The sequence below is a fragment of the Budorcas taxicolor genome, chromosome 9, assembly GCF_023091745.1.
Source record: "Budorcas taxicolor isolate Tak-1 chromosome 9, Takin1.1, whole genome shotgun sequence".
Taxonomy (NCBI): domain Eukaryota; kingdom Metazoa; phylum Chordata; class Mammalia; order Artiodactyla; family Bovidae; genus Budorcas; species Budorcas taxicolor.
Window position 1 is genome coordinate 95,125,886 of NC_068918.1, and position 24,773 is coordinate 95,150,658.

General features: G+C 51.0%; 1 protein-coding gene across 6 annotated transcripts in view; it reads left to right on the forward strand.

Moving 5' to 3' along the window:
• Positions 1–16,893, forward strand: part of FAM120B (family with sequence similarity 120B) — a 68,235-nt gene extending 51,342 nt beyond the window's left edge. For 3 of the 6 annotated variants that reach the window (XR_008199908.1, XR_008199910.1, XR_008199909.1), the window contains 6 exons: positions 2,257–2,463; positions 3,689–3,797; positions 6,252–6,344; positions 7,155–7,381; positions 12,399–12,450; positions 12,617–14,460. Coding sequence is in view for 3 of the 6 variants with exons in the window: in XM_052645758.1 (XP_052501718.1) it covers positions 2,257–2,463; positions 3,689–3,797; positions 6,252–6,344; positions 12,399–12,439 (450 nt within the window). In the remaining 3 variants the exon portion in view is untranslated. Of the gene's footprint in view, positions 1–2,256; positions 2,464–3,688; positions 3,798–6,251; positions 6,345–7,154; positions 7,382–12,398; positions 12,451–12,616; positions 14,461–16,587 lie in introns of those variants that run through there. The other 3 variants (XM_052645758.1, XM_052645757.1, XM_052645759.1) reach the window with 3 other exon arrangements.
• Positions 16,894–24,773: the final 7,880 nt, after the last annotated feature.

Here is a 24,773-nt window from a genome sequence, read left to right on the forward strand (position 1 = left end):
ATGCAGTGGTGTATAACAGCACAGAGGGTGAACGGTGTGGAAACCCAGCACTGTATACAGTGGTGTGTAACAGCACGGAGGGTGAACAGTGTAGAAACCCAGCACTGTATACAGTGGTGTATAACAGCACGGAGGGTGAATGGTGTAGAAACCCAGCACTGTATGCAGTGGTGTATAACAGCGCGGAGGGTGAATGGTGTAGAAACCCCAGGACTGCATACAGTGGTGTATAACAGCGCGGAGGGTGAACAGTGTAGAAACCCAGCACTGTATGCAGTGGTGTATAACAGCACGGAGGGTGAACAGTGTAGAAACCCCAGCACTGTGTACAGTGGTGTGTAACACTGCAGAGGGTGAACGGTGTGGAAACCCCAGCGCTGTGTACAGTGGTGTGTAACAGCATGGAGGGTGAACGGTGTAGAAATCCCAGCAATGTATACAGTGGTGTATAACAGCATGGAGGGTGAACAGTATAGAAACCCAGCACTGTATACAGTGGTGTATAACAGCGCAGAGGGTGAATGGTGTAGCAACCCCAGCACTGTATGCAGTGGTGTATAACAGTGTAGAGGGTGAGCAGTGTAGAAACCCCAGCTCTGCACTTAAATTCAAGTCCCCCTGGGGCCCCGCCGCTGGCCCGGGCAGTGCCTTTCGAGATGGACAGTACCGGGTGTGGGCACACAGGGCGGGTTCCGTGGCTGGAAATAGGCGGTGGGGGCAGAATGCTGATGGCAGCGAGCGCTCAGTAGCCTGGTGAGACACTGATCCACTGAGGGTTCGCGACCACGTTTCTTTCAGTAGGGAAGTGAAACGGGTCGGTCCTTTTCCTGGTTTGTTTCAGTTTTGTGAACTCTGTGCGGTCCGTAAGGGTGTTGGAAATTGCTGCTGTTTTCTTTGAACGGCACAGACCCACTGGCTGCTGACAGATGGAGTGGAACTTCCCTCATTAATAAAGCCCTGTGGACACTTGCTTGTGGTCAGTTCACTGTTTATGGTCAGCACAGACCACAAATGCCGAAAACATGAGCGACTGAGGCAAATGATATCTCTGCAGGTTCCTACCATACGGAGCCCCCACAGTGTCCAAGAATAGGAAGGAGGTTTGACAACAAAATAAAAATTTTGTATGGGTGTGATGTTAATTTGTAAGAAGTACCAGCCCATCTTTGCCAACAAAGGTCCATCTAGTCAAAGCTTTGGTTTTTCCAGTAGTCATGTATGGATGTGAGAGTTGGATTATAAAGAAAGCTGAGTGCTGAAGAATTGATGCTTTTGAACTGTGATGTTGGAGAAGACTCTTGAGAGTCCCTTGGACTGCAAGGAGATCCAACCAGTCCATCCTAAAGGACATCAGTCCTGAGTATTCATTGGAAGGACTGATGCTGAAGCTGAAACTCCAATACTTTGGCCACCTGATGCAAAAAACTGACTCACTAGAAAAGACCCTGATGCTGGGAAAGATTGAAGGCAGAAAGGGACGACAGAGGATGAGATGGTTGGATGTTCTCACTGACTCAATGGACATGAGTTTGAGTAAACTCCGGGAGTTGGTGATGGACAGGGAGGCCTGGCGTGCTGCGGTCCATGGGGCTGCAAAGTTGGACACCACTGAGCAAGTAAACTGGACCAGCCCATCAACCCTATGCAATAATAAGCCATTTTGTTCTTGAATGACAGACATTTATGTGAAATTTTATAGTAATGCTCATGGTTAGAACTCAGTGACTCATCAGTGTGCAGAATGACGCTGTCTTGGCCTCTCTGCTTTTCCTTTTTTTCTCTTTTCTTCCCTTATGGAGTTCGTTTTCTTTTCGGCAGTGCTGGGTCTTCACTGCTGTGCGCAGGCTTCCTCCCTTCGCAGTGAGGGGCTGCTCTTCGTTGCATGTGTGGGCTCTTACAGTGGTGGGCTCTCCTACTGTGGACCTCGGGCTGCAGGGTGTGGGCTCAGTTGTTCTGCAGCATGTGGACTCTCCCTGACCAGGAATCGAACCCATGTTCCCTGCATTGGCAGGCAGACTCTGTACCACCAGGGAAGCTCCTGCCTTTGCTTTTAAAGAAATTTTCCTGGTGGGCCCAACGCTGCGATCCCATCACCTTCCTGGCAGGACAGAGCTTTGCTGCCCCAAGGCCGTCTGTGTGGAGAGCTGATCCTGGCCTTGTCGGTGCGGTGCCTGAGCCACTGGCCGTGTTGAGGGAGCTCTGGCTCCCCGTGCGAGGGCTGCCTCCTCACCTTCTCCCTGCGTTTTGCCTCTGCAGCTTGACCACATCGACCCCAGAGCTGTGCAGCTGGCCACCCTCCTGGTGCGCGGTCTCACCACCCTGGTGCTGGTCAATGGTGCCTGCGGCTCCCCCTGGGAGATGGCTGACTTCATGCCCTGGCACCTGTTCGACGGGAAGCTGTTTCATCAGAAGTACCTGCAGTCCGAGAAAGGGTACACTGCAGAGGTGCTCGTGGAGCAGAACGTGAGTCCACAGTCCTCTTCACATTAGAGAAGGTAGTAGGTTTGAAGTCAGTCGTTCAAATGCATCGTGAAACCTCAGGGTCCTTGGCTGGAGGTCACAGGGGTCAGCAGCACTGTCTGTCCTCACGGTCACTCCTTCAGGGGTGACCCCAGAAATAGGCAGGGTTGCTAGCGGCTGCCCGGCTCAGGCTGTGCCCCTGGCCTGAGGACCACGTCACGAGCTCCCCCGAGGTTGTGTGGGGGCAGCGAGCGGCGCCCCGCCGGCGTGCACACCTCATGCCTCCGAGCACCTTTCCCCTCCCCGTGAGAGTGAAGAACGCGCACTCCCTGCAGACCTCTCTGCGCAGCGTCGGGGCGGCTCAGGCAGCGTGGCGGCGATGTGTTCCTTTAAGGCCAGCAGTTTAGTGGGGCTGCTCACCACCACCCTGCGCTGAATGGCTCCTGGAAGATTTCCAAGTCAAGCTACAGCCCGGCTCATTTGAAACAAGTGTCAGCACCCACAGGACCCTGTGATGGGCCAGAGCTGACCGGTCAGTGACGGGGTGGCATTCCACGCCTTAGGCATCAGGCAGAAAATGTTGATGTGTTGGCATCGCTGTTTCACGCAGAGACAATTCAGGGCGTCACAGGAGTGTAAGTGTTCAGAATTTAGAAGCAGCCAAAGTTAGGCACAGTCAGCAAAAGCAGAGTGCTGGCAAAAATGCCTCATGGCTGTGGCTTTAGAACCGAATCAGTGAGAGGTGACAGTAGGCCGGGCTCACGCCACTGCCCACACACCACCCCCGCAGACCTGCCTCATGTCTGGAGCCAGCACAGACGGTCAGGGGCTGCACTTTCTGCTCCACGGAAGGTGCCGACAGACGGGCGAGCACACAGCCGCCCAGAGGCGGCTGGGAAGGTCACCCGTCCCTGTGCTATCGCGGCATCGCCCTGTCTGCCTGCGGTCTTGGATCTGGCGGGGACTGAAGTGATGACGTCGCCAGAGGGATGTCCTCGGTGCCGTCGGTGGTAGGGTGTAGACGCCCTCGCGGGCCTGAGGCCCTCCTGCAGACCCTTGTCTCCCTGCAGACACAGGTGTGCGCTGCCGCCAGCAGGGCGCGGGCGAGGAGCAGCGTCTGGGACTCCTGCCGGCTGCAGCGTGGCGGGCAGGCGCTGCCCTCCCCATCGCCGTGTCTCCCAAGCGCCTGCTGTGTCTGATGGTGCTCTGCCGACCCATCTGTTTGCAGAGGTCCCACGTCACCAGATTCCACACCCTGAAGTCGGTCGTGTGCAAGGCCTGTGGGAAGGAGAACAGACCGATCGTCAGCAGGCGGCACTGGCGTCCACACCACGCAGGTGGGTCCTGGCCCCTTGGCCCTGTGTGCAGCTCAGGGAGGCTGGCGTAGTGGGAAGAAGCGGAACTGAGGTGCTCGTGTGCTGCTGAGTGGTTAGGTTCTGGCCCCGCAGGAGAGAGTCTGCAGAGGCCGCGTGTGCAGAGGGCTGAGGCCCCTGCCCTGGGGCTTCGCCTGCTCTCCAGGAGGCCCTAGAGTGCGCGCCACTGGGTTGATGGGTCTTTATTTGACAAAGGTTTGGGTTTATTTTTTCTCATGATATGAGAAGAACTCAGAATATAAAGAACATAACTAAAAAGGGTTGTTTTAATTACATTGAAAGCGAAACAACCTTTAAATCTGTCCCTGAAGGTAACAGATGTTTGCTGTTGACAGTGTCTGTCTCACTGTGAGTGCTCGGTGTGTGGCCTCTCCTCCTGGGCACTCGCCTTCCAGCACAGTCATGGTGCTCAGGCTCCCCTCCACAGAATCCCCACCTCTGCATGTGTGGCGTTTGCCTGATAGCTTCCCTGCCTCAAGCTTCTGGGCTTCTTTTTACACATGATGGTTTTGTGTGTGTGTTTCCTTAGGGTAGAGTTCCATTGTTCACAGAGTTACAGATCCAGACATCATCGGATTTTAGATTAACGTTGCCAGCTTGTTTCCTAAAAGCGCATGGTCGCTTCACACCTTCACCAGCAGGACTAAGGGTTTCTGCTGGGTGCATCCTGACATCACTCGCGTTTGCTTTTCTCAGTAATTTGATAGATAGAAAAGCCTGTCTCCTTCACTTGTGGAGCTGGGCATCTTGTTCAGTAACTTGTCGTGCTAATGAGTTCAGTTTAATCATGTTCCCGTGTCCTCGTTTGGGTGGGGTCTGTAACTGCCACTGTAGCTGTCCTGGTGCTGCGGTGACGGAATAAGAGAATTACCCCAACTTCCTACCTGCACACTGTCCTGGTTCTCACCCCAGCCTTGCACATTTTGCTCCCAGAGACGTTGTGCCCTGAGGTCAGTGAGGCCCCGGGGTGCTGTCCTGCCCCTGCCCGTCAGCACCGTGTGTGGTGGCTTCAGCCCCTCCTGGCTCCTGTGGGACAGACCCCCCTGGCCTCACCCTCTTGCCGTCTGTGACCTTTCTCCTGCCGCCTGGACTAAAGCAGAAGTTGATTCCTTGCGAAGTAAATAGGCAGCATTCTCTCTGCATCACCTGTTCCCTGCATCTCTTGGCAGCGTCACTCAGACCATGTGTCCCGTGAGCTCTGGCCCAGGATTCCCGTCAGTGGTGCGGTTGTCTGCAGAGCAGGGGCGGGCTGGCTACAGACATGCAGACGGCAGGGTGCGGCCTGCTTCAGCCACGGTGGTCGCTGGGAGGCGAACTCCTGAACCTCTTTCTGCACGTCAGAGTCGGGTGCTCAGGCCCAGGAGGCCCACGTGTGGGACAGGTTTTGTTTAAGGCCTGTGGTCTCACAGATGTCAGGTGTGCGCTTAAAGCTGCCGTCCAGTGGCTCCTAGTAGGGATAGGAAACTGTGACTGCTCTCTGACGAAGTGTCTGTACAGATGGCAGCCTGGGGTGGGCCTGTCGTGTTATCCCAGGTTGTGGAGGAAACTGTTAACAGCCTGAGGTTCTTTGGTTCAGTCCTCTATGCCCCAGTGACCCACCAACACCATGCAGGTTCTTGGTGGCAGAACTGAGCCCCTTGAACCCAGCCCAGCATTCTCGGTTACCTGTACCAAACGCTGCCTCCTCCTCCTGGACAGGGCTGTGCCAGGGACACTTGTCCTGGTACCTTCCAGGCAGCGCCCAGGTCAGAGTGTATGTGGAGGGCAGCGGTCACGGTGCTGGGCCAGTGAGGATCCTCCCGCCTGTGTCCGCCGAGCGCTGGTTCACCTTGGGGCCAGCACTGGGCAGGCTCGGCCTCCTTCCTTCGTAGAGCAGCAGGAAGTGCCGAGACACTGTTTACAACCACATTTAAATTTGCACTTAGAGTCGCTAGTGCTGCGTCCCAGCAGAGACAAGCAGAGGGCAGCAGGGGTAGGGCTTTAGGAGAAGAAGTGAGGGGGAGTGGCTCACCTGCTGGTGGGGTTCATGAAGAGCTGGGAGAGGGCCGCCTGCTGAGGCCCGCTGTGTCCCGGAGCCCACGGGGTGGCGGCCAGTGTTGTGGGCCTGGGCTTCTAGCTCCAGGCACAGCAGTGTCTAGTCCACTGCACAGAGCAGCTGACCGAGGAGGCCCTGCCTGGAGGAACCCAACAGAACGCCCTGCTCATCACCAACACAGACTCTCCTGGGCATAAGCTTAAAGCAGCCCCAACCCAGGCCGGCCCCAGAGCCTGTGTTTTTCATGGGCTTTCCCGCTGATGGAAGGGACGCCAGGAGTTTGAAAGCTACCAGCCCAGGGCCACCTTGCTCACTCCTAAGAACAACTGCCACTTGGGGTCAGGCGCGTGTAGCTGCTGACATGCCATCGCGTGTCCCCACAGGGCGGTGGGGCCGACAGGGATCCAGCTCCCACGGGACAAGCTCCGGGTACAGCCGGTCTGGCCACGGACAGCACTGGAGGGACCAGGGGCCAGGTAAGAGGCCCACGGGCGTTCTGGGCCTGCCTCATGGCTGCTTGGGAGTAGGTTGTATGTTTGCAAGTGAGTGAGCAGGAAAATACACAGGCCTGGGAGCCCCGCCTGCTCAAGTGCAGAGGCAATCACCATGCTGGGCACCAGCCTGCCGCCTGATTCATCTTCTGTTAATTCGTTCAGCTGCCCAAGACCCAGTTTCATAATTTACTCACAAGAAAGCTCCTGTGAAGGTTACATACGCGTGTGCGTGCGTGCGTACCGAGTCACTGCAGCCATGTCTGACTCTTTGTGACCCCATGGACTGTAGCCCGCCAGGCTCTGTCTGTCCCTGGGGCTCTCCGGCAGGAATACTGGAATGAGCTGCCGTGTCCTCCTCCTGGGGATCTTCCCGACCCAGGGATGGATCCTGGGCCTCCTGCATTGGCAGGTGGGCTCTCCAGCACTAGTGCTGCCCGGGAAGCCCCTGTATACACGCACATCCTTCTAACGAGGTCACGCAGAAAGTAGCATTCTGCCAGTATCGGCATCTCCTTATGTCCTGTGAGGAACCGAGGAGCCTCAGAATGTGACCTAGGAAGCAGGGTGAGTCTTTTCCTGCATGTTTGATGCAGACACCTGGTTTCAAACATGAGGATGAACTTCATATACAGTAATCTACACTTTAAAAGCACTGAAACCCTCATATCAGGTTTTAAATTCAGATTCTGTGCAGTTTTGAGAGCCAAACTGTATAGACTTTTGAATCTCCTAAGATTGCTGCTTTTACCTTTGCAAATGCAAACACCTGTAATCTTCCTGTTACTTTTGCAGCCTTTGAGGTGCATGCCGTGCTCCGGCCTCTCGTTGCTGTGCCTGACTGCTGCCAGTCATCACGGCGGCGTGACCCAGGACTCCTGGGGTGACCCTGGTCCCGTGGGTGGCCTGAGGGCTGTGTTCCTCCTGCTGGTTCTTGAAGGATCTGCACACTTAGCGGATATTTGGGGTCCGCAGTAGGGTTCCATGAGGCCCCACCTCTGGAGGGGAGAAAAGCCCCCACAGTGAGTCACAGTTGCTGCAGCTGTTCCTTTCACCCTGCTTCCCCTTCAGCCTCTGCTCTCCAATCATGCCTCCCAGTGCCCCCCGAGGCCTCCAGACGGGCTGGCTGAGCAGTCAGTCGGTGGCGTCCACCCCTGAGGAGCCGCGGTCTGGAGTAAGCACGGATTCCCTCCCCCGGTGCCAGCCAAGCTGTCTGAACAGTTACGTAGCACAGTGTCACCAAGAGTAGGGAAATACCAGCTTTTCCATGGTTCCGAGTGTGTCTGAGAGGATTTCCAGTTGAGAAGGGGCTGAGGTTGACGACGAAACCACAGACAGGGCCCCCACATGTAGGCAGGTCTGTGTCCACCCTGGAATCAGAGGGGACCCCAGTGCTGTGGACTCACAGTTGAGGGCAAGTCCCTCTGACACGGGGGTGGGGGCGGAGGGGGGTCCCTGTCTGTCCTCACACCCGCATGGTGTGTAAGGACACGGCCCCTAGTTGGGCAGTGGAGCGTGGGGAATCTCAGCTGGTAACTTTAAGACTGACGGCCCTCCTTAGAGAAGCCAGGGCAAGATGGTTTTGGTTTTGAATTTTATTGATCTATTCTTGGCTTCGTTAGGTCACCGTCGCTGAGCGAGGGCTTTCTCTAGTTGGGGCTCGCGGGCTCAGCTGCCTTGCGGCTCGTGGGGTCTTCCCAGACTAGGGGTCGAACCCGCGTCCCTGGATTGGCAGGCAGATTCTTAACCACTGGACCAGCAGGGAAGTCCGGGGAAGGGGTTTCTGAGAGAAAGAGGGACCTGGAGACATGTAAGCCCGGAAGGAGAAAGGGGCTCACCCCGGCCTCCGCCACCTTATGCACTGAGGAGACAGGCTGTGAGGAGAGAGTCTTTGAGGAGAGGGGCTGTGAGGAGAGAAGCTCTGAGGAGAGGGGCTCTGAGGAGAGGAGCTCTGAGGAGGAGAGGGGCTCTGAGGAGAGGAGCTCTGAGGAGGAGAGGGGCTCTGAGGAGAGGGGCTCTGAGGAGAGGGGCTCTGAGGAGAGGAGCTCTGAGGAGAGGAGCTCTGAGGAGGAGAGGGGCTCTGAGGAGAGGGGCTCTGAGGAGGAGAGGAACTCAGAGGAGAGGGGCTCTGAGGAGAGGAGCTCTGAGGAGGAGAGGAGCTCTGAGGAGAGGAGCTCTGAGAAGGAGAGGGGCTCTGAGAAGGAGAGGGGCTCTGAGGAGAGGGGCTGTGAGGTGCAGAGAGCCTCTGAGGTGGAGAGGAACTCTGAGGAAAGGGGCTGGTGCGGGCTGGTTCGGGGCCACGGCCTGGGGCGGGAGCTGCAGCAGCTGCTGCCGCAGTGGTCCCCGGGCAGAAGCCGGAGAGGCGGCGGTCGGTCACGCCTAGAGCCCGCGGCGCTGCGCGCGGAGGCGACGCGGTCCTCACTGGACCTGGCCTCTGTGCTGGCCCGGGGGCCTCGGCGTGTGCAGTGGGCTGAGGAGCAGTGGCGGCTCCGAGCCCCATCCCTGTACCAGTGAGATGCCGACCCCCGGAACCAGGCCCCGCGGAGCGAGGAGGGGCCGCGGTCGTCTTCCGCTGCCCGACCCGACGCGGCCGGCTCGGCCCTCCTCCAGAGCCCGCGCCCCCGCTTCGCACGCGGAGGGGAGGCCGCCCAGAGCGCCTGCCTGGCCGTCTCCCGGTCGAGCTCCCGTCGAGTGCGTGAGAACAGCCGCCTTCCTCACTCCTTGGCTCGGGCTTCGGGAGAGCCCCGTGGGGAGGCTGCAGGCCGAGCTGGGCACAGGTGGGCAAGGGTGTGACCACGGGGGGGCACAACTCCCGGGACCAGCAGTGCCTGTGGGCGCGCGTGGCTGACCCCAGCAGCCCACTGACGGGCCTCCCTGCGCCGCCTCAGGGGCGTCAGCCTGGTGCCCTGGCGTCCTTCTGCTCCGAGCCCCAAGGTCTTTGCTGCTGCTGTTTTGCGTCGGGACAGCCTGCGGGGTGAGTGCAGGGGGCGGGCCGTGTCCTGGGGACACACCGTCAGGAGCAGGCCTTGTGCTGCCCGCACTGGGGAACTTGGACCCGGTGGGCCTTGAATTTGAAGCCTGCAGAACAGTACAGGCTACAGCCTTTCTTTTCTTACTTCACTCGGGTCCAGCCAAGTAGACGCTGCCTGAAATCCTGCAAAGGCAGTGCCCCCAGGGCTCTCCCTGACCTCTGACCTGGAGGGAAGAGACTGATATCCCGGGCCTCCACGTGTCAGAGTGGTCTCTTCTTGATCTTGCTCTTCTCCTGCATTGACTGTAGAGTTTCTCTTAATATTTGTACATTGACCTGTCCTGTTAGAGTTTTTTTCTGTTAAAAAGAAAAGTCAATTATACCTCAGTTACAGCTGTTTTTTAATCACAAAGTAAAGCAAGGAAACAAAGCACACTGACTGCAGGCTTGGCCTGTGTGGTTTCAGCCATCACTAAGCACGCGACCAGAAGCCATCGCTTAAACACCAAGCCCTCCCCAGGCCCTTGCCCTTGGCCTGATCAGCGTTTCCTCTGGTCACTGGCCAGGGGAGGTGGGAATATTGGCTTCCTCTTTACTTCCCAGAGCTGTCAGGGCATGTTAACATCAAAGGAGGAACTGCTTTCCTTGGCTCTACAGTGAACAGTCTCTCCAGATTGTGTTGGCAGACAGTGGTGTCTAGGAATCCCTCCTCATGCAGATTGGAAAACAGACTTCCTTAGGGTGGAAGAGCAGACCCTCACGTCAGCCCTGGTGCCCTGGGCAGGGATCTTTTCCTGAGAGCCCTCATGACTAGATGGCAGGGGTCTTCGCTAGTAGCCCTCGCGACTAGACGGCAAGGGTCTTCTCTCGGTGCCCTCGTAACTAAACGGCAGGGGTCTTGGGGGCAGCCCCAGGGAGCTGCCCATGTACCGTGCCCTGCGTGTATGGACGGCCCCGTGGAGGCTGAGGTCAGGCTGAGTGCTGTCGGTGATGCGGGTCAGAGAGTGGGCAGGTCGCGCTGAGGGCCTGGTGTCCCTCTGGGCCTGGACCAGAGGACAGACGGGAAGCTGGTGCCTGCCGATCTCCCCCGTCGGTCTGGCAGGGTCTGAGGTTCTGGGAAGGGGTAGGTCTGGGAGGCCAGGGAAGGAGGTGTCACCTGCCGGAGCACAAGGCCAGGGCTGTCACCACTTTGGGCTGACAAGAGGGTTCGAGGACGCATGCCAGCAAGGCCTATGTGTCTGGTGAGTCGTCCAGCCCGCCTGTGGGCATCGAGCACATTGGCAGAGCAGAGGCCCTGGGGGGGATGTGCTGTCTCCCCGGTCCTTCCACTCTGCTGGTGACCTGCGCTCTGGGCCCTGCGGGTCCCACTGCCGAACCTCCTGTAGGTCTCGGGCCCAGGTCGACTTGTGGACCTGAGGGACCATCAGCTCTGCGAGCGAAGCCGGAGGTCGGGTGCCGGTGGTTCCCGCGCTGGCCCGCCACCCTGGGGTGCTTTCCCTGCAGGCTCAGGGCAGACGGTTGCCAGGTGGCCTCTGAGGAAACCCCTGCTCTGTGGGTGCTGCAGGAGCCCCACCAAAGTCCAGGGGTGGTAGTGCCAGAGGGTTTTGGCTGAAACACTTCTCTGGGGGCCTCAGGTTGGAGGCAGAGGAGGTGGTGAGTGCTGCTTCGGTATCAGACTTGGCAGTTTAGGAGTTGGGGTTGGGGGAGAAACTGGAACGTCTGACTGGACACATACAAGCAAGCAGACTGTGTCCTTGCACGTTGCCCGATACGGAAGGTGCTCAAAAAATGTTTGCAGTGCACGTATGTTTCCACACACAATGTGTTTTATACACACACACATGTGTGCATTCGGTCTTTTATTAGAACAGGAACACGTGTTTTCAGGTGAGGTAATCCATTTTTTCACCTCCTTAATGTGGTTGAATGAGTCGTCTTCACTTAGCCAGCACATTTTTTGCTGTGTTTTATCTACTTTTGAGCCCTTTTTATAGTATTTTTTGGAGATACTCAAGCAGTCCAAGCAGAAAGTTGTCACTGTTTTCAGGACAGAGTTAACAAGCAGGTTTCCCATGGCTGCCCCTAGGGCCCCTGACCTGATGAGAGCTGAGCTGCTCCATTTGGGCTGGGCAGAGAGGTGAGAACTGAGGGCTGGGAGCCTTTCTGGGCTGGGAGCCAATGAGACAAGGGTGGGGACCTGGGACCTGCAGAGGTGTGAACCTCTATTCACCAAGGGGTGGACATCAAAGCTTTCGGAACTTTTAAAATGCTAGCCGGCAGCTAAAGTGAGAACGTTTAACCTCTTCATGCTGTTGGTGAGAAATGATGTGTTAAATTCCACAGTTGGTAGCTACAAATTTGCCTGTGATTTCTTCAGATTTTCACTTCTCAGTGGTGATTCCTAGGAGGCCTGGGCTGTTGTAAAGCTGCCTCTGATCATCTGTGATAACAAGGATGCTGCCTGGAAACCTCATTCTGGCCACTGCTGTGACCCTCTCTTGTCACCCTCCTGAGGGGTGCAGGTGACAAGGCTGCCCATCACTTTTGCTGGAAAAGTGTTACATTTTAAATGTGAAAAGCCATCACCTGTTTTACTTGCAGAATGGTTCTTTTCTGCCCCTAGCGATGCCAGAGAGTGGGCAGCAGCCCCGAGGGCAGGGGTGGGGAAGCCTTGAGCTCTACTGCGGAGGGAGCCACCCTGGTGCTTTCCTGCTCTTGGCAGAACATCCCAGGTGCCATCTGCATGGGAAGGGCCGTTTGCAAACATCCCTGGCAGCAGTGGCTGCGTAGATGCCTTGCAGACGGTGGCCCTGGAGTTGAGGGGAACAGTTCTGACAGTGCTTCCTTCCACCAACAGGACTGCCTCTTAATTAATTGCTTCCTACTTTAATGAATAATTATGGAACAAAATTTTAATGACAGGTGGCCACAGCTAAAAAGACAATAAAGTTCTGGCCCAAATACAGCTCAGATGTTTTTGTACATACTTAGAAATGTGTCAATTTTTTCTGTTTGATTTTTAGAGAAATTTAATTCTTATTTTTTGTTTTGTTATCTGTTTGGTACAGGAAGTAGACAGTATGAGCCTGACCAGTGGAGAAGATATTAGTCATCTTCTGGGTAAGTCCACCACTCAACATCTTCAGAATAAATCAGTTCTATCAAAGATTGAAGTAAAATATCTGTCTTTATACCATAAATCTTTCATATCAAGTACCAAACTTTTAAAAGAATTCAGATGTTAAAACCTCCCAACTTGGTTTCAAGGTAAGTTTGCTTTCTCTAGAAAAAGTGTGCACAGAAGAAGCTGCAGAATCTGGCTGTCAAACCAGAGTGAAGCCTCTGGATCCTCTGGGCCCTCCTTCAGAGTGAAGTCATCTGAGGAGAGGCTCACCGGGGCTTCCAGACCCAGAGTCACAAGAGGAAAAGCGTCTATGTCAGCCTTCTTCCTCATTCAACTTTAGAACGCCTTTGTGGGCTTACTTGTAGATGTCATCCTGACTCCACGTCCCCAAACAGCCATGGTTAACGTCTTCATGCCGGTCTGCATCTGTTGATTCTTTTAATGAATTGAAATCTTATGATATCCCACTTTTTTTTAACTTTAATACTAGAGGATTAAAGTTGTGAGGATATTTCCCAGATGATCTTATCTTTTAAGACATGATGTCTAATAAGCTGTATCATTTTCCAGAAATTATTTACTAATCATAAATTGTAACCAGAAGTAAAGTTTCCAGCTGTACCTTCACAGAGAAAGATGTACCAGCTTCCTTCTCACCTTTTTGGTGGGAGAGGTGACTGCACGGTCTTGACATTGCCTGTGACGCATGGGTCTGTTTCAGTTGTTTCACCCTTTTATTTAGAATTTGCTCCAGCCCAGAGCCTGTGCCTGTGAAGACACCTGGATTCAGCACACGCTAGGCATCAGACAGGAAGCCTGCAAACCATGTAGGGAGAAGCAGTAGTTGAGTGTCAGGACGCCTGATTTATGATGCCGCTAACAAGTGGGACATCTGTTGCTCTTCATCTGTGAGCCCTGAAGGGCTCTTGTTAAAAAATATTCTAAATGAATCCAATTTCAGAGACATTCTATTCATGAAAGAATTTTCACATAATCTAAGAATTGAAATTTTAAGCCCCAGATTGTCCTGACCTCAGCCCCTGGGTATTTTGACAATTGAAAATAATCTAGATTAGGGATTAGGTTAGCAGCTGTCTCCCTTTGGCCTGGAGCTGGTGTGACTACCAACCCACCTTCCAGGCTGCACCCGCACCCAGGAGAGCCTCTGAGTCGTGCTTGCCTGCGCTCACAAGACATGTCCTTCAGCTGATGTCATCAAAACAAAATAAACCCTAAACAAATCATAGTGCACTTTGTATCTTAGCTCTTGATGCTTTAGCCTGACTGACAGCTGTGTGTGCAGGCTCCTTACTTTGTTTTAGAATCTCATTTGGTAATATGTGTGGCTCAGATGGTTAAGTGTCTGCCTACAATGTGGGAGACCCGGGTTCAATCCCTGGGTTGGGAAGATCTCCTGGAGAAGGAAATGGCAACCCACTCCAGTATTCCTGCCTGGAGAATCCCATGGATGGAGAAGCCTGGTAGGCTACAGTCCATGGGGTCGCAAAGAGTCGGACACGACTGAGTGACTTCACTTTCACTTTCACCAAAAAGAAATATAGTCTCCTATTCATTTCCTGCAGGTCCTTCTTTAGGACATCTGCATGTCTAGTCACTTTTTATGTAGTCATGTAGGACCTATAGCCTTATTTCCCAATTTCAGAAATAGAATTTTTTTATATGTAGGTTTCCTGTCTAAAATTTTAACATTCTGTTCATTTTGTTTTTGCTAATTTGATACCACTACTGCTTCTAGAAATTTCATTTCTTTGTTGCTTATTTGTATAACTTTGAAATAAATCTCTCACTCCTTAGACTAGAAGAGTAGACCCCCATGAATGTCATCTCCCCTTTCATAAGTGAATTGATAAAATCTTTACTACGTTTGGAAAACCAGTGCTGTGATTTTTTTTTGGTAATTTTGGTGGTGTTATATTATCTCTGCAGTTAAGTCTTCTGATGAAGGTTCCATATATCAGTTTTAAAATGAAAATAAAAGTATTATTATTCATAATGAAATGTAATTTCACTTTTTAAAAATTATTTGGAAGACATTTTACCATCCAGTATATTGGGATCTTTGTGAAGAAAAAGGATGTTAAATTTTGTCAGATGCCTTTTCTGCATCTATTGAGATAATCATATAATTTTTCATTTTCATTTTGTTATTGTGGTATATCACATTGATTGATTTGGGAATGTTGAACCATCCTTGCATCCCTGGGATAAGTTCCAGGTGCTCAAGGTGTACAGTCTTTTTAATGTACTATTGAATTCAGTTTGCTAATATAAAGTTGATGGAAAAAGTAACTGCGGTTTTGGACTGTGAATTTTAAATCATTGTAACTAGGCTCAGACACATCTTTATTAATCAAAATAAGAGCCATTACAATCAATACACTTCTCCCAGTGAGAAATAAGCTCATTTCTGTAGCATAGAAATCCATGCTTTGGGATTTTATGAACTCTTGGAAAGCATTTTCTGCCGCCTCCTGGCTGTGGAAGTGTTTCCCTTGCGAAACTGGGTTGAGATGCGTGAGGAAGTGGTCGCTGGCTGGCACCCGCCTGCTGTGACCGTGGCGGGTGAGCAGAGCTCCATAACCCGGTCCCTCCAGCTCTGAAGTGGTGCTTGTGCAGTATGCAGCTGGGCATTGTCATGGAGAAGAACTGGGCCCTTGCTGATCAGTGTGGGCTGCAGGCGTGGCAGTTTTCGGTGCATCTCATCAATTTGCTGAGCGTGCTTCTCAGATATAATGGTTTTAGCGGGATTCAGAAAACTGTAGTGGATCAGACCAGCAGCAGACCACCATGGTAAATGCTGCCCACAGTCACCATGGCCTTTTTTTGGTGCAGGTTTGGCTTTGGGAAGCACATCACCAGCTGTGGTGTAAAATCTGCTTTTCATCACATGTCACAGTCCAAGCAGTGGTTCATTGTGGTGCAGAATAAGAGAAGGTGACACTTCAAAACGACGAGTTTTTAATTTTTGGTCAGCTCAAGAGGCACCCATTTATTGTGTTTTTCACCATCCCCGTTTGCTGAATGCCAAATGACTGTGGAATGGTCGATGAGTTCTTCAGCAACTGCTTATGTAGTTGTAAGAAGGTCCCCTTCAGTGGTGGCTTTCAGCGGGCCATGGCCAGCTCCCAGTGGCCGGCCCTCGCGCTCCTCATCTTCAGGGCTCTTGTCTCCTTTGCACAGCTTCTTGCACCGCCACTGCACTGTCCATTCCATAGAGTTGCAAAGAGTTGGACATGATTGTGTGACTGAGCATACACACAGCTTTGTTGAGGATTTTTGCATCAGTAGTCATTAGGGATATTGGCCTGTGATTTTCTTTTCTTGTGGTATCCTTGGCTGTTTTCAGTATTAGGGTGATGCTATCCTTGTAAAATGAGATTGGAAGTATTCCTTTCCCTTCAGTTTTTTGAAAGAGTCTAAGAAGGATTAGCATTAATTCTTTCTAAAAAATGTTTAATAGAATTCACCAGTGAAGCCATCTGGTCCTGAGCTTTTGTTGGAATGTTTTTAGTTACTGACTCATTGGTCTGTTCTGATTGTCTGTCTCATTGTAATTCAGTCTTGGTAAGTTGGGGCTTCCCAGGTGGTGCTAGTGTTAAAGAACCGGCCTGCCAATGCAGGAGACATAAGAGACATGTGTTCGATCCCTGGGTCTGGAAGATCCCCTGGAGGAGGGCATGGCAACCCACTCTGGTGTTGTCCTAGAGAATCCCGTAGACAGAGGAGCCTGGCAGGCTGCAGTCCATGGGGTTGCGCAGAGTCAGACAAGACTGAAGCAACACACACACACACTCCCTGCTGTCTTTGGACTTGGTATCTTCTTTTCCTAGTTCTTTCAAATGTAACGTTACATGGTTTGAGATCTTTCTTAATATACGGATTTACTGCTATAAACTTCACTCTTAGAACTGCGTTTATTGCATTAAGTTTTTGTATGTTGTATTTCCATTTTTGCTTGCCTGAAGATACATTTTGATTTTCCTTTTGATTTCTCCCTTGACTTATTGTTTGGTCAAGAATGTGTTAATTTCCACAGATTGGTGAATTTTCCAGTTTTCCTCCTCTTACTGATTTCTAGTTTCATAGCATTGTTATCCTTGGGCAAATTCCAGGAGCTGGTGAGGGAGAGGGAAGCCTGGTGTGCTACAGTCCATGGAATTACGAAGAGTCGGACGTGATTTAGTGACTGAGCAACAACCACCATTGTTATCAGAAAATACACTTAATGTCACATTAGCCTTAAATTTTTAAGATTTATTTTGTGGACTAACATACCAGTCCTAGAGAATATTATGTTGTTTTTACCTAAGAAGACTGTATATTCTGCTATTGGATGGAAATGTGCTACATATGTCTGTTAAGCCCACTTGATATAAAACAGTTCTAGTTCAGTGTTTATTGATTTTCTTCCAGGATGATTCTACTACCCATTGTTAAAAGCAATTATTATTGTCAGTACTAATATTACGATATTATTACATTGCTATCTGTCCTCTCTTTAGTTTTAATATTTTAGTTTTAATATTTTCCTTATGTATTTACATTTATACTTATTTATATATGTCCATTTTAACATCCTTTCATGATAAAAACTTTCAACAAATTAAGTATAAAAAGAATGTACCTCAACATAATAAAGGCCGTATATGACAAACCCACAGCTAACGCCATACGTAATGGTGAATGGCTGAAGGCTTTTCCTCCAAGACCAGGAATGTGACAAGGGTGTCCACTGTCACTATTTCTGTGCAACATAGTACTCTAGCCAGGGTAGCTAGGCAAGAAAAAGAAATAAAAGACACCTACATTGGAAAGGAAGAAGTGAAGCCTGTTTGCAGATGTCATGATCTCATATATAGAAAACCTTAAAGACGCCACTGAAGAAGCGTTAGAACTAGTAAACGATTGTAGGATATAAAATCAGCGTCCAAAACAGCAGTCGGATTTCTGTACACTGACTTAACAGAGTTGGACCGTAAAGAATGCCGAGGGCCAAGCAATTGACGCTTTCAAATCGTGGTGCTGGAGAGGACTCGAAAGAGTCTTTTGGACTGCATGGAGATCAAACCAGTCAATCCTAAAGGAAATCAGCCCTAAATATTCATTAGAAGGACTGATGCTGGAGCTGAAGCTCCAATACTTTGGTCACCTGATGTGAAGAACTGACTTATTGGAAAAGACCCTCATGATTGGAAAGATTGAAGACAAAAGGAGAAGGGGGCGGCAGAGAATAAAATGGTTGATGGCATCAGTGACTCAATGGGCAAATTTGCGCAAACTCTGGGAGATAGTGGAGGAGGACAGAGGAGCCTGATATGCTGCAGTCCATGGGGTTGCAAAGAGTTGGACACGACTTATCAACTGATCAACAACAGCGGAGTATCAAAAAAAGAAGTTCAGAAAACAGTTCCATTTATAATAGCATCAAAAAGAATGAAGTACTTAGAAGTAAGTTTAACCAAGAGGTAGCAGATCTGTTTACTGAAACTTAAAAAACAGTGATGAAAGAAATTGAAGAGGACACAAACAAATGGAAAGATATCCCATGTTCATGGATTAGAAGAATTAATATTATTAAAATGTCCATTCTTCCCTGGGTGATTTACAGATTCAATACAGTCTCTAACAAAATTCCAATGGCATTTTACAGAAGTAGAACAAACAATCCTAAAATTTGCATGGAACCACAAAATACCCCAAAGAGCCAAAGCAATATTGAGAAATGAGAATAAAGCTTGGGGGGTCACATTTCCTGATTTCAAACTATATTCCACAGTAAAGTAACCAAAACTACGGTTTGGGTATAAAAGCTGACATACAGATCAGTAGAACAGAATAAAAAGCCCCCAAATAAACCCTCATACATGATCAGCTAATCTTCCACAAGGTCTCCAAAAAGTCTCATCAATAAATGATGTTGGGAAAACTGGATAGTCACATAACAATGAAGTTGAACCCTTACAGCATACACAAAAGTGAATTCAAAATGGATTAAAGACTTAAATAACCTGAATTTTTGAAATTCTTAGAAGAAAATGTAGGTAATAACGACATTCATCTTGGCAGTAGTTTTTTTCTTTTGGATATGACACCGAAAAGCACAGGCAGCAAAAGTAAAAATAAACAAGTGGAAGTACATCAAACAAAGGCACAAGGAAGACTGAAGAAGATGGAGAGCCAGCCTCCAGAATGGTTCAGAGTATTTGCAAACCATACCTAATAAGGAGGTGATATCCAAAATATGTAAGGAACTCTTGTAACTCATTAGCAAGGAAGCAGATAATTGAAAAAATGGACAAAGGAATTGAATAGACTATTATCAAAAGAAGACATACAAATGGACAACAGGTACATGAAAAGATGTTCAGTGTTATTGATATCAGGGAAATGCAGATCAAATCCACGAGGAGATACCACCTTACAGTTGTTGGAATGGCTATCATCAAAAAGACGAGACAACAAAGGTCAGTGAAGATGTGGAGAGAGAGGAACCCTTGTATACTGCTGTGAATGTAAAATGGCACAGCTACTGTAGAAAACTAGAGGTTTCCTCAAAAAATTAAGAATAGAGCGACCATATGATCCGGCAGTCCCAATTATCTATTCATATCCAAAGGAAACTAAATCAGTATCGCAGAGAGACATCTGCATTCCAGTGTTCATTTCCACACTGTTCACAAGAACTAGGCTATGGAAATACCCTGGTCATCCTTTATTCACTCATTTGATGAATGAATAAAGAAATTATGGTGTATATATGTATGAAAGGAATATTATCCAGTTTTTTTTAAAAAAAAATTTTATTTGCAGCAGTGTTGATAAACTTATAGGTCATTACGCTAAGTGAAATAAGCCAAACACAAAAAGACAAATACTACATGATACCACTTACATGTAGAATCTAAAAAAGTTGAGCTAGTAAAGAGAATAGAGTGGTGGTTGCCAGGGGCTGGAAGGTTGGGGAAATGGGAAGATACGTGTCAAAATGAACAAACTTTCAGTTATGAGATGAATGAGTTCCTGGGATGTGATGTGTAGCATGGCAACTGTGTTGATAATAATATAATGTATACTTGAAATTTGCTAATAGAATGTTCTCACTCCACACACACACACACGCAAATGAGAACTATGTGAAGTGATGCTTCAGCACACATGCACGGCACACATGCAGACACGTACAGCACACGGAGACACGTGCACGGCACACAGGCAGACACGGCACACGTGCAGCACACAGACACAGGCAGCACACAGATGTGTGCACACGCAGGGGCTTGTTTGGGCTTCTTTGCGGCATGGCAGCTGGATACCAAGGTAAGTGCCCCTCGAGCTAAAGAACCAGGCAGAAGCCACGTCACCTTTTATAGCCTAGTAAGTCATGCTTTTTTGCCGGGCTCTGCCATAAGGGAGCCAGGAAGGCGTCCAGCGTCAGGCGGAGATGAGGTAGACTTCCCTCTCAGTGGGAGGAGTGGGGTCTGCAAGAGCATAGGAGGCAGGCGTAGCGCTGCGACCCTTTGTGGGAACCGTCTCCTGAACAGAGCGTCCCCCCCGCCATAAAAACCATGACCTTCAGCTCTCGTGCCGTGTACCCACCACCACGCTTCCTGCTGTCCTTCCGATTCTCCAGATGGGGGCTCCTGGCTCAGTCTTCCCAGCACGCCTCTTGGGATGATTTGAGCAGCCTTGACTCGATAGTTCCTCCAGCAGCCTGATGCTGATCCCTCGTGCTCCCTTTCTGTGGCCTTTGCCAGCCCTGCCGCGCACTCAGTGCTCACCAGCCTCAAGGAACTCGGCCCCAGGCCCCACCAGCCACATGGTCTCCCAGGCCTCTCTGCTTAGCTCCCCACGCTCCCTGATCCCCAGGCACAGGTGACAGCTCTGCTTGCTGTACATTCTGTGCACACACACACTCTTTGAAGGGCAAGCACATTTTTATTGAGGAAATAAAAATCACAATAACTTTTAGAAATGATGAAAGTGCTACATTCTACAATTCATGGGAGGAGAGTGATGTCGGAAGATGCGGAGTAGGAGGGTGCGGGCGTGCGTCTGTCCACCTGGACACGCAGACACGTGCACAGACGTGTGCAGTACACAAAGACACTTGCATACCACATGCACAGGTGTGTAGCACACATAGACGTGCAGCGTACATGCAGACTGCACAGCACGTGTACAGACATGCAGCACACGTGGAGACGTGCACAGCACATGCACAGACATGTGAAACAGATGTGCACAGCACACAGACTCGTGCAGCACACAGGCGGCTCACACCTGAGGGTGTGAAGCTCCCCAAGGAGGAGCTGCAGCTTACCCTCCTGTCCCTCCTGTCCTGCCCACCCCCTGCACACCCAGGCCCTCCCGCTTAGGAAGCCATCAGGTCCTGGCAGGAAGGGCCGGCAGCCCCAGAAAGTGCAGGTGCCAGGGAGGCTCACTTGGCTTGTGGTCCAGGCAGTCCAGTCAACACCTGCCTCTTCTGTCACCGTTGGAAAGAATTGTAAGTCATGTGTTCTTAAGCGGAAAAAGGTGCTTCCCTGTGCCAATTTATTGTTCTAACGTTATTTGAATACTTGCAGACACATGTTAGGCTCCTTAAGCTTAGCAGCTCTTCCTTCACACAGCTTCCCATCTAAGGCGTCCTGTGTGCGGAAGGAAACTGAGCTACAAAGCAGGCGATGTCACGGCCTCAGCGGCTCCCTGTGGGCCGTGCTCAGAGGCGGGCTTTGATGGGATGGCGTGGGCGGCCCCAGGCAGGCACTGCACCGGGGCATCAGGGCCTTGCAGGGAGCAAGGCTTGGCCATGGTACCCGGACGGGGCCTGGGCTGGCCGCGCACCCTGCGACTGGGGTGCGGAGCCATCCTCACTTCACCCCCTCAGCACCCGGGCTGCAGCCTCGCCGCTGCTTCCTTGAACTGGAGCGCTTGGGGCCTGGGTTTCAGAAGAGCTCCTGCCGGAGCCATGCAGCAAAAGCCTCTGCGGCAGGTGCGTGTGGAACCTGAGGGGCTGGGACGCTGTGTCTGTCTTCAGTTAAAGTGTGTGTTTCTAAAGTACTCATCATGGTGGTGTCCCTCCGTCATGTCTTGATTCTTTGTGACCCCATGTAGCCCGCTAGGCTTCCCTGTCCATGGGATTCTCCGGGCAAGAATACTGGAGTGGGTTGCCATTTCCTCTTCCAGGGCATCTTCCTGACCCCAGAATCCAACCACATCTCTTCGCCTCCTGCATTGCAGGTGGATTCTTTCCCTGCTGAGCCACCAGAGAAACCCAAAGTACTCATTATTTGGGTTTAATAAATCTGATTTCAGGTTTCAGAACCGAAACTTGGTTATGTTCACTTTTTTCCCATTCTTTGAACTTGTTTAAAGCTCTTCCAGGCCTCTGTCACTACTTAGGAAGAAAAATAAATAGAAACCAATATTTCCTGATTCACAGAAAAAAGAAAGAAAAAAAAATTGCAGAAGGAAAACAAAGCACGTGTGAAGCGAGGCTGTGTTTTGTCTGTGGTGCCGGAGCTTCAGCAGGCAACATGCAGGTGGCCAGACAGCCTCACCAGGTCTGCAGTGTCAGCGTGGCTTGGCGCCCGGTGGGTTCCTCACTCAACCCATCCTGCTGGCTTGGGGACGAGCAGGCTCAAGGCCGTGCAGACTGTGATGTCAGACGAGGAACTGCATCCCTGGGAAAGCTGCAGCTCCATGTGGGCAGAGGGGACCCGGCCTGCCCGCCAGGTGTGTTTGGGCGCCTGGCAGTAACCTCCTCCTATTTGATGCCAACATGACCCACAGCCAAGCTGGCTGCCTCCTTGTTACTCTAGCAAAAGCTGACTCATGTTTTTTCTTCTATGGCTTCGTCTCCCAAACGTTCCAGGAGCCGTTTGGGAAGCATTAAGGGCTGGAGGCTGGCTCTGCAGAGTTGGTCTCATCACACGAAGGTGACGTAGCCTACAGTTGGCAAACGTTCCCTCACATTAGCCACCTGCACAAGGAGGTCCTGTGTTAGAAAAGTGACTCCCAGTTTCTGGTTACACTCCAGACGGTGATTCGTGCCTTGTCCCCAGGGCCCAGGCCAGGCCAAGCAGCTTCCAGCTAAGCCTGCCTCCTGTGGAAACAGTCCTGGTCTGCAGGACGTGTATAGTTCTCAGTGAGAAAGCACATAGTGAAAACCAGCTTTATTAGAGGTTAGATGAAAGAATTACCTTGAGCCTTCTCTGTTGGGCAAGTCATCTCTTCTAAAAAGAAGGAGAAGCAGCGACCTCTGCCAACCAGATTGGTCTCCATGTTCATGGTTCCTGGAGAGCTGCTCTCCTGGAGATCTAGGTCACAGGCAGGCCAGACACGGGGTGGTCATGAGGGGCCCACGTGCCAGTGCTGACCACCAGCCTCCACGGACAGCAGCTTGGAGCCCACCTCTGCCTGGAGATGGGAGCTGGAGGCAAGGGGGCGTGAGGGGAAGGGGCGGGCCCCAGGCCGCAGCCTCACATGCAGGCCCTGGTCTCCACTAGATCCACTGAATTTAGTAAAACTCAGTCCAGTAAGGTTTGATGGCCATAGGCTTTCTCACTGGCTGCTGTCTTCTAAACCTGAGCTCTTTGAGGCACATCGAGCATCGAGAGTGAAACACTGTCCAAGGCCCGTTTCTTGGTCTGACTCATCCTGTCAGCCCTCTGTTAGCAGCTGACTCATGTTTGTGTAAAGTGGCATGAGGTATACTCTCCTTTTCTGATCTGTGTAGTTGTTAGGATACAGGAAAAGCAGATAATGTGATTAGGCCACCAATCTGTCTATTGAATCAAGCCACAGCCCTTAACATCAGATCCAAATGAAGATAAAAGCCTTTCAATTGTGAAGAGAGATTGAGACAGTCTGAGCCACTGAATTGCATCTGGTGTGACCCCAACCTTCCTGTCCCCGGTGCAGCGTGGTAAGACAGGTCATGTGTGCTCAGGGGAGGGGAGTGCACGTTCGCCTCCAAAGAAGGGAATTCTTTAGAAGCTTTGGCGTTAGCCCCGAAACAAGCTGCCTCTGAGAAGACAGTGCTCCAGTGCTGAAGGGGCTGTGACTCAGCAGTATTTTTTACGTCCTAAAGGACAATCACCAACTTAAGGTTACAGAATTTTATTTCATCCTGAAAAGTCTTCCCCAGAGAGTCATACCCTTTTACTCCCCTCAAATATCCTTCTCTTCTTTGCTCTTTTCTGATATTCTAGGTTTCAGCATACTTCCTTCTGAAAATTGGACCTTTCCAAGTCTTAAAACTGATTTAAAGTTGTTTTTATCCAGGCTGGTAGGTAGTGAGGTTCAGCCTTTGACTCTCATGAACGTGCTCACAGCACATTATAAAGAGCTGGCTGTCAGTATTTCTGAGCTCGTGTGGACAGGTGTCAGGAGTGTCCTTATGTTCGGATACTGACAGCTTTCTCATACACGGAGTAGCAGCTGTCGTCGCGGTGGGCTCCCAGGCTTGCTGGACCCCAGCAAGTGCATGGAGATCATGGAAAACGTGCCTGTCATCCCCTTAGGGACAGTTCTTGCTGGTCTTAGGCCCCTTTACATCTGGAAACCGGAGGACTCTCAGTTACTGTATTAGAAATTTAAAACGATAAAAAGTTTAAATGTGTATTTATTAATTCATTTAAAATAACAATACACCAACTACACGAGAACATTTTTTATTCCCAGTGGAACCCCTGCATTGCCCCCCAAAGTCAGAAGAGCAGCAGTCGCTCTTTTGCAGACGCACTTAGTGTCCGGGTTTAGGAAAGACGGCCACCCGTCTGCAGGAGCGCGCTGCTCTCTGAGGGGAGGGCCAGCCACGGGCCTGTGGCTCAAGGACAGGTGGCCCTCGTGGCCTCTTCAGAGATGTGTGGACAGTCTTCTGGAAACGACCCCAAACTCCGCAGGTGGGAATTCTCTGAAGGCAGCTGCCATAGAACCCAAACCCCCTCAGTGACCTCAGCGGGTGTGTGTGATAGCCGGCGGTCTGCCCTGCCCTCTGGGTGCGCAGGTGTGTGACCTGCTTGGTCATGTAGAAAACACGGCTTGCTGAGCCCTGCAGCTCCGAACGCCAGCACGCTCCCTCACGAGAGACACTGGCCACGTTGTCGGCAGCCCCATCGGAGGTCTCTTCTGTGTAGACAACTTCCGGCAGCTGTAGCTCTCACAGGACTCCGAGCTCTGATTTTTGTTTGAAATCTCAAATTTCATCGTTGGCAACAAAACTGTTTTTGTATTGCTTTCCTGAGATGACAACTTTAGCACCTCTAGAGATGGAATATGGAAAGAGTTGTGTAAGTTG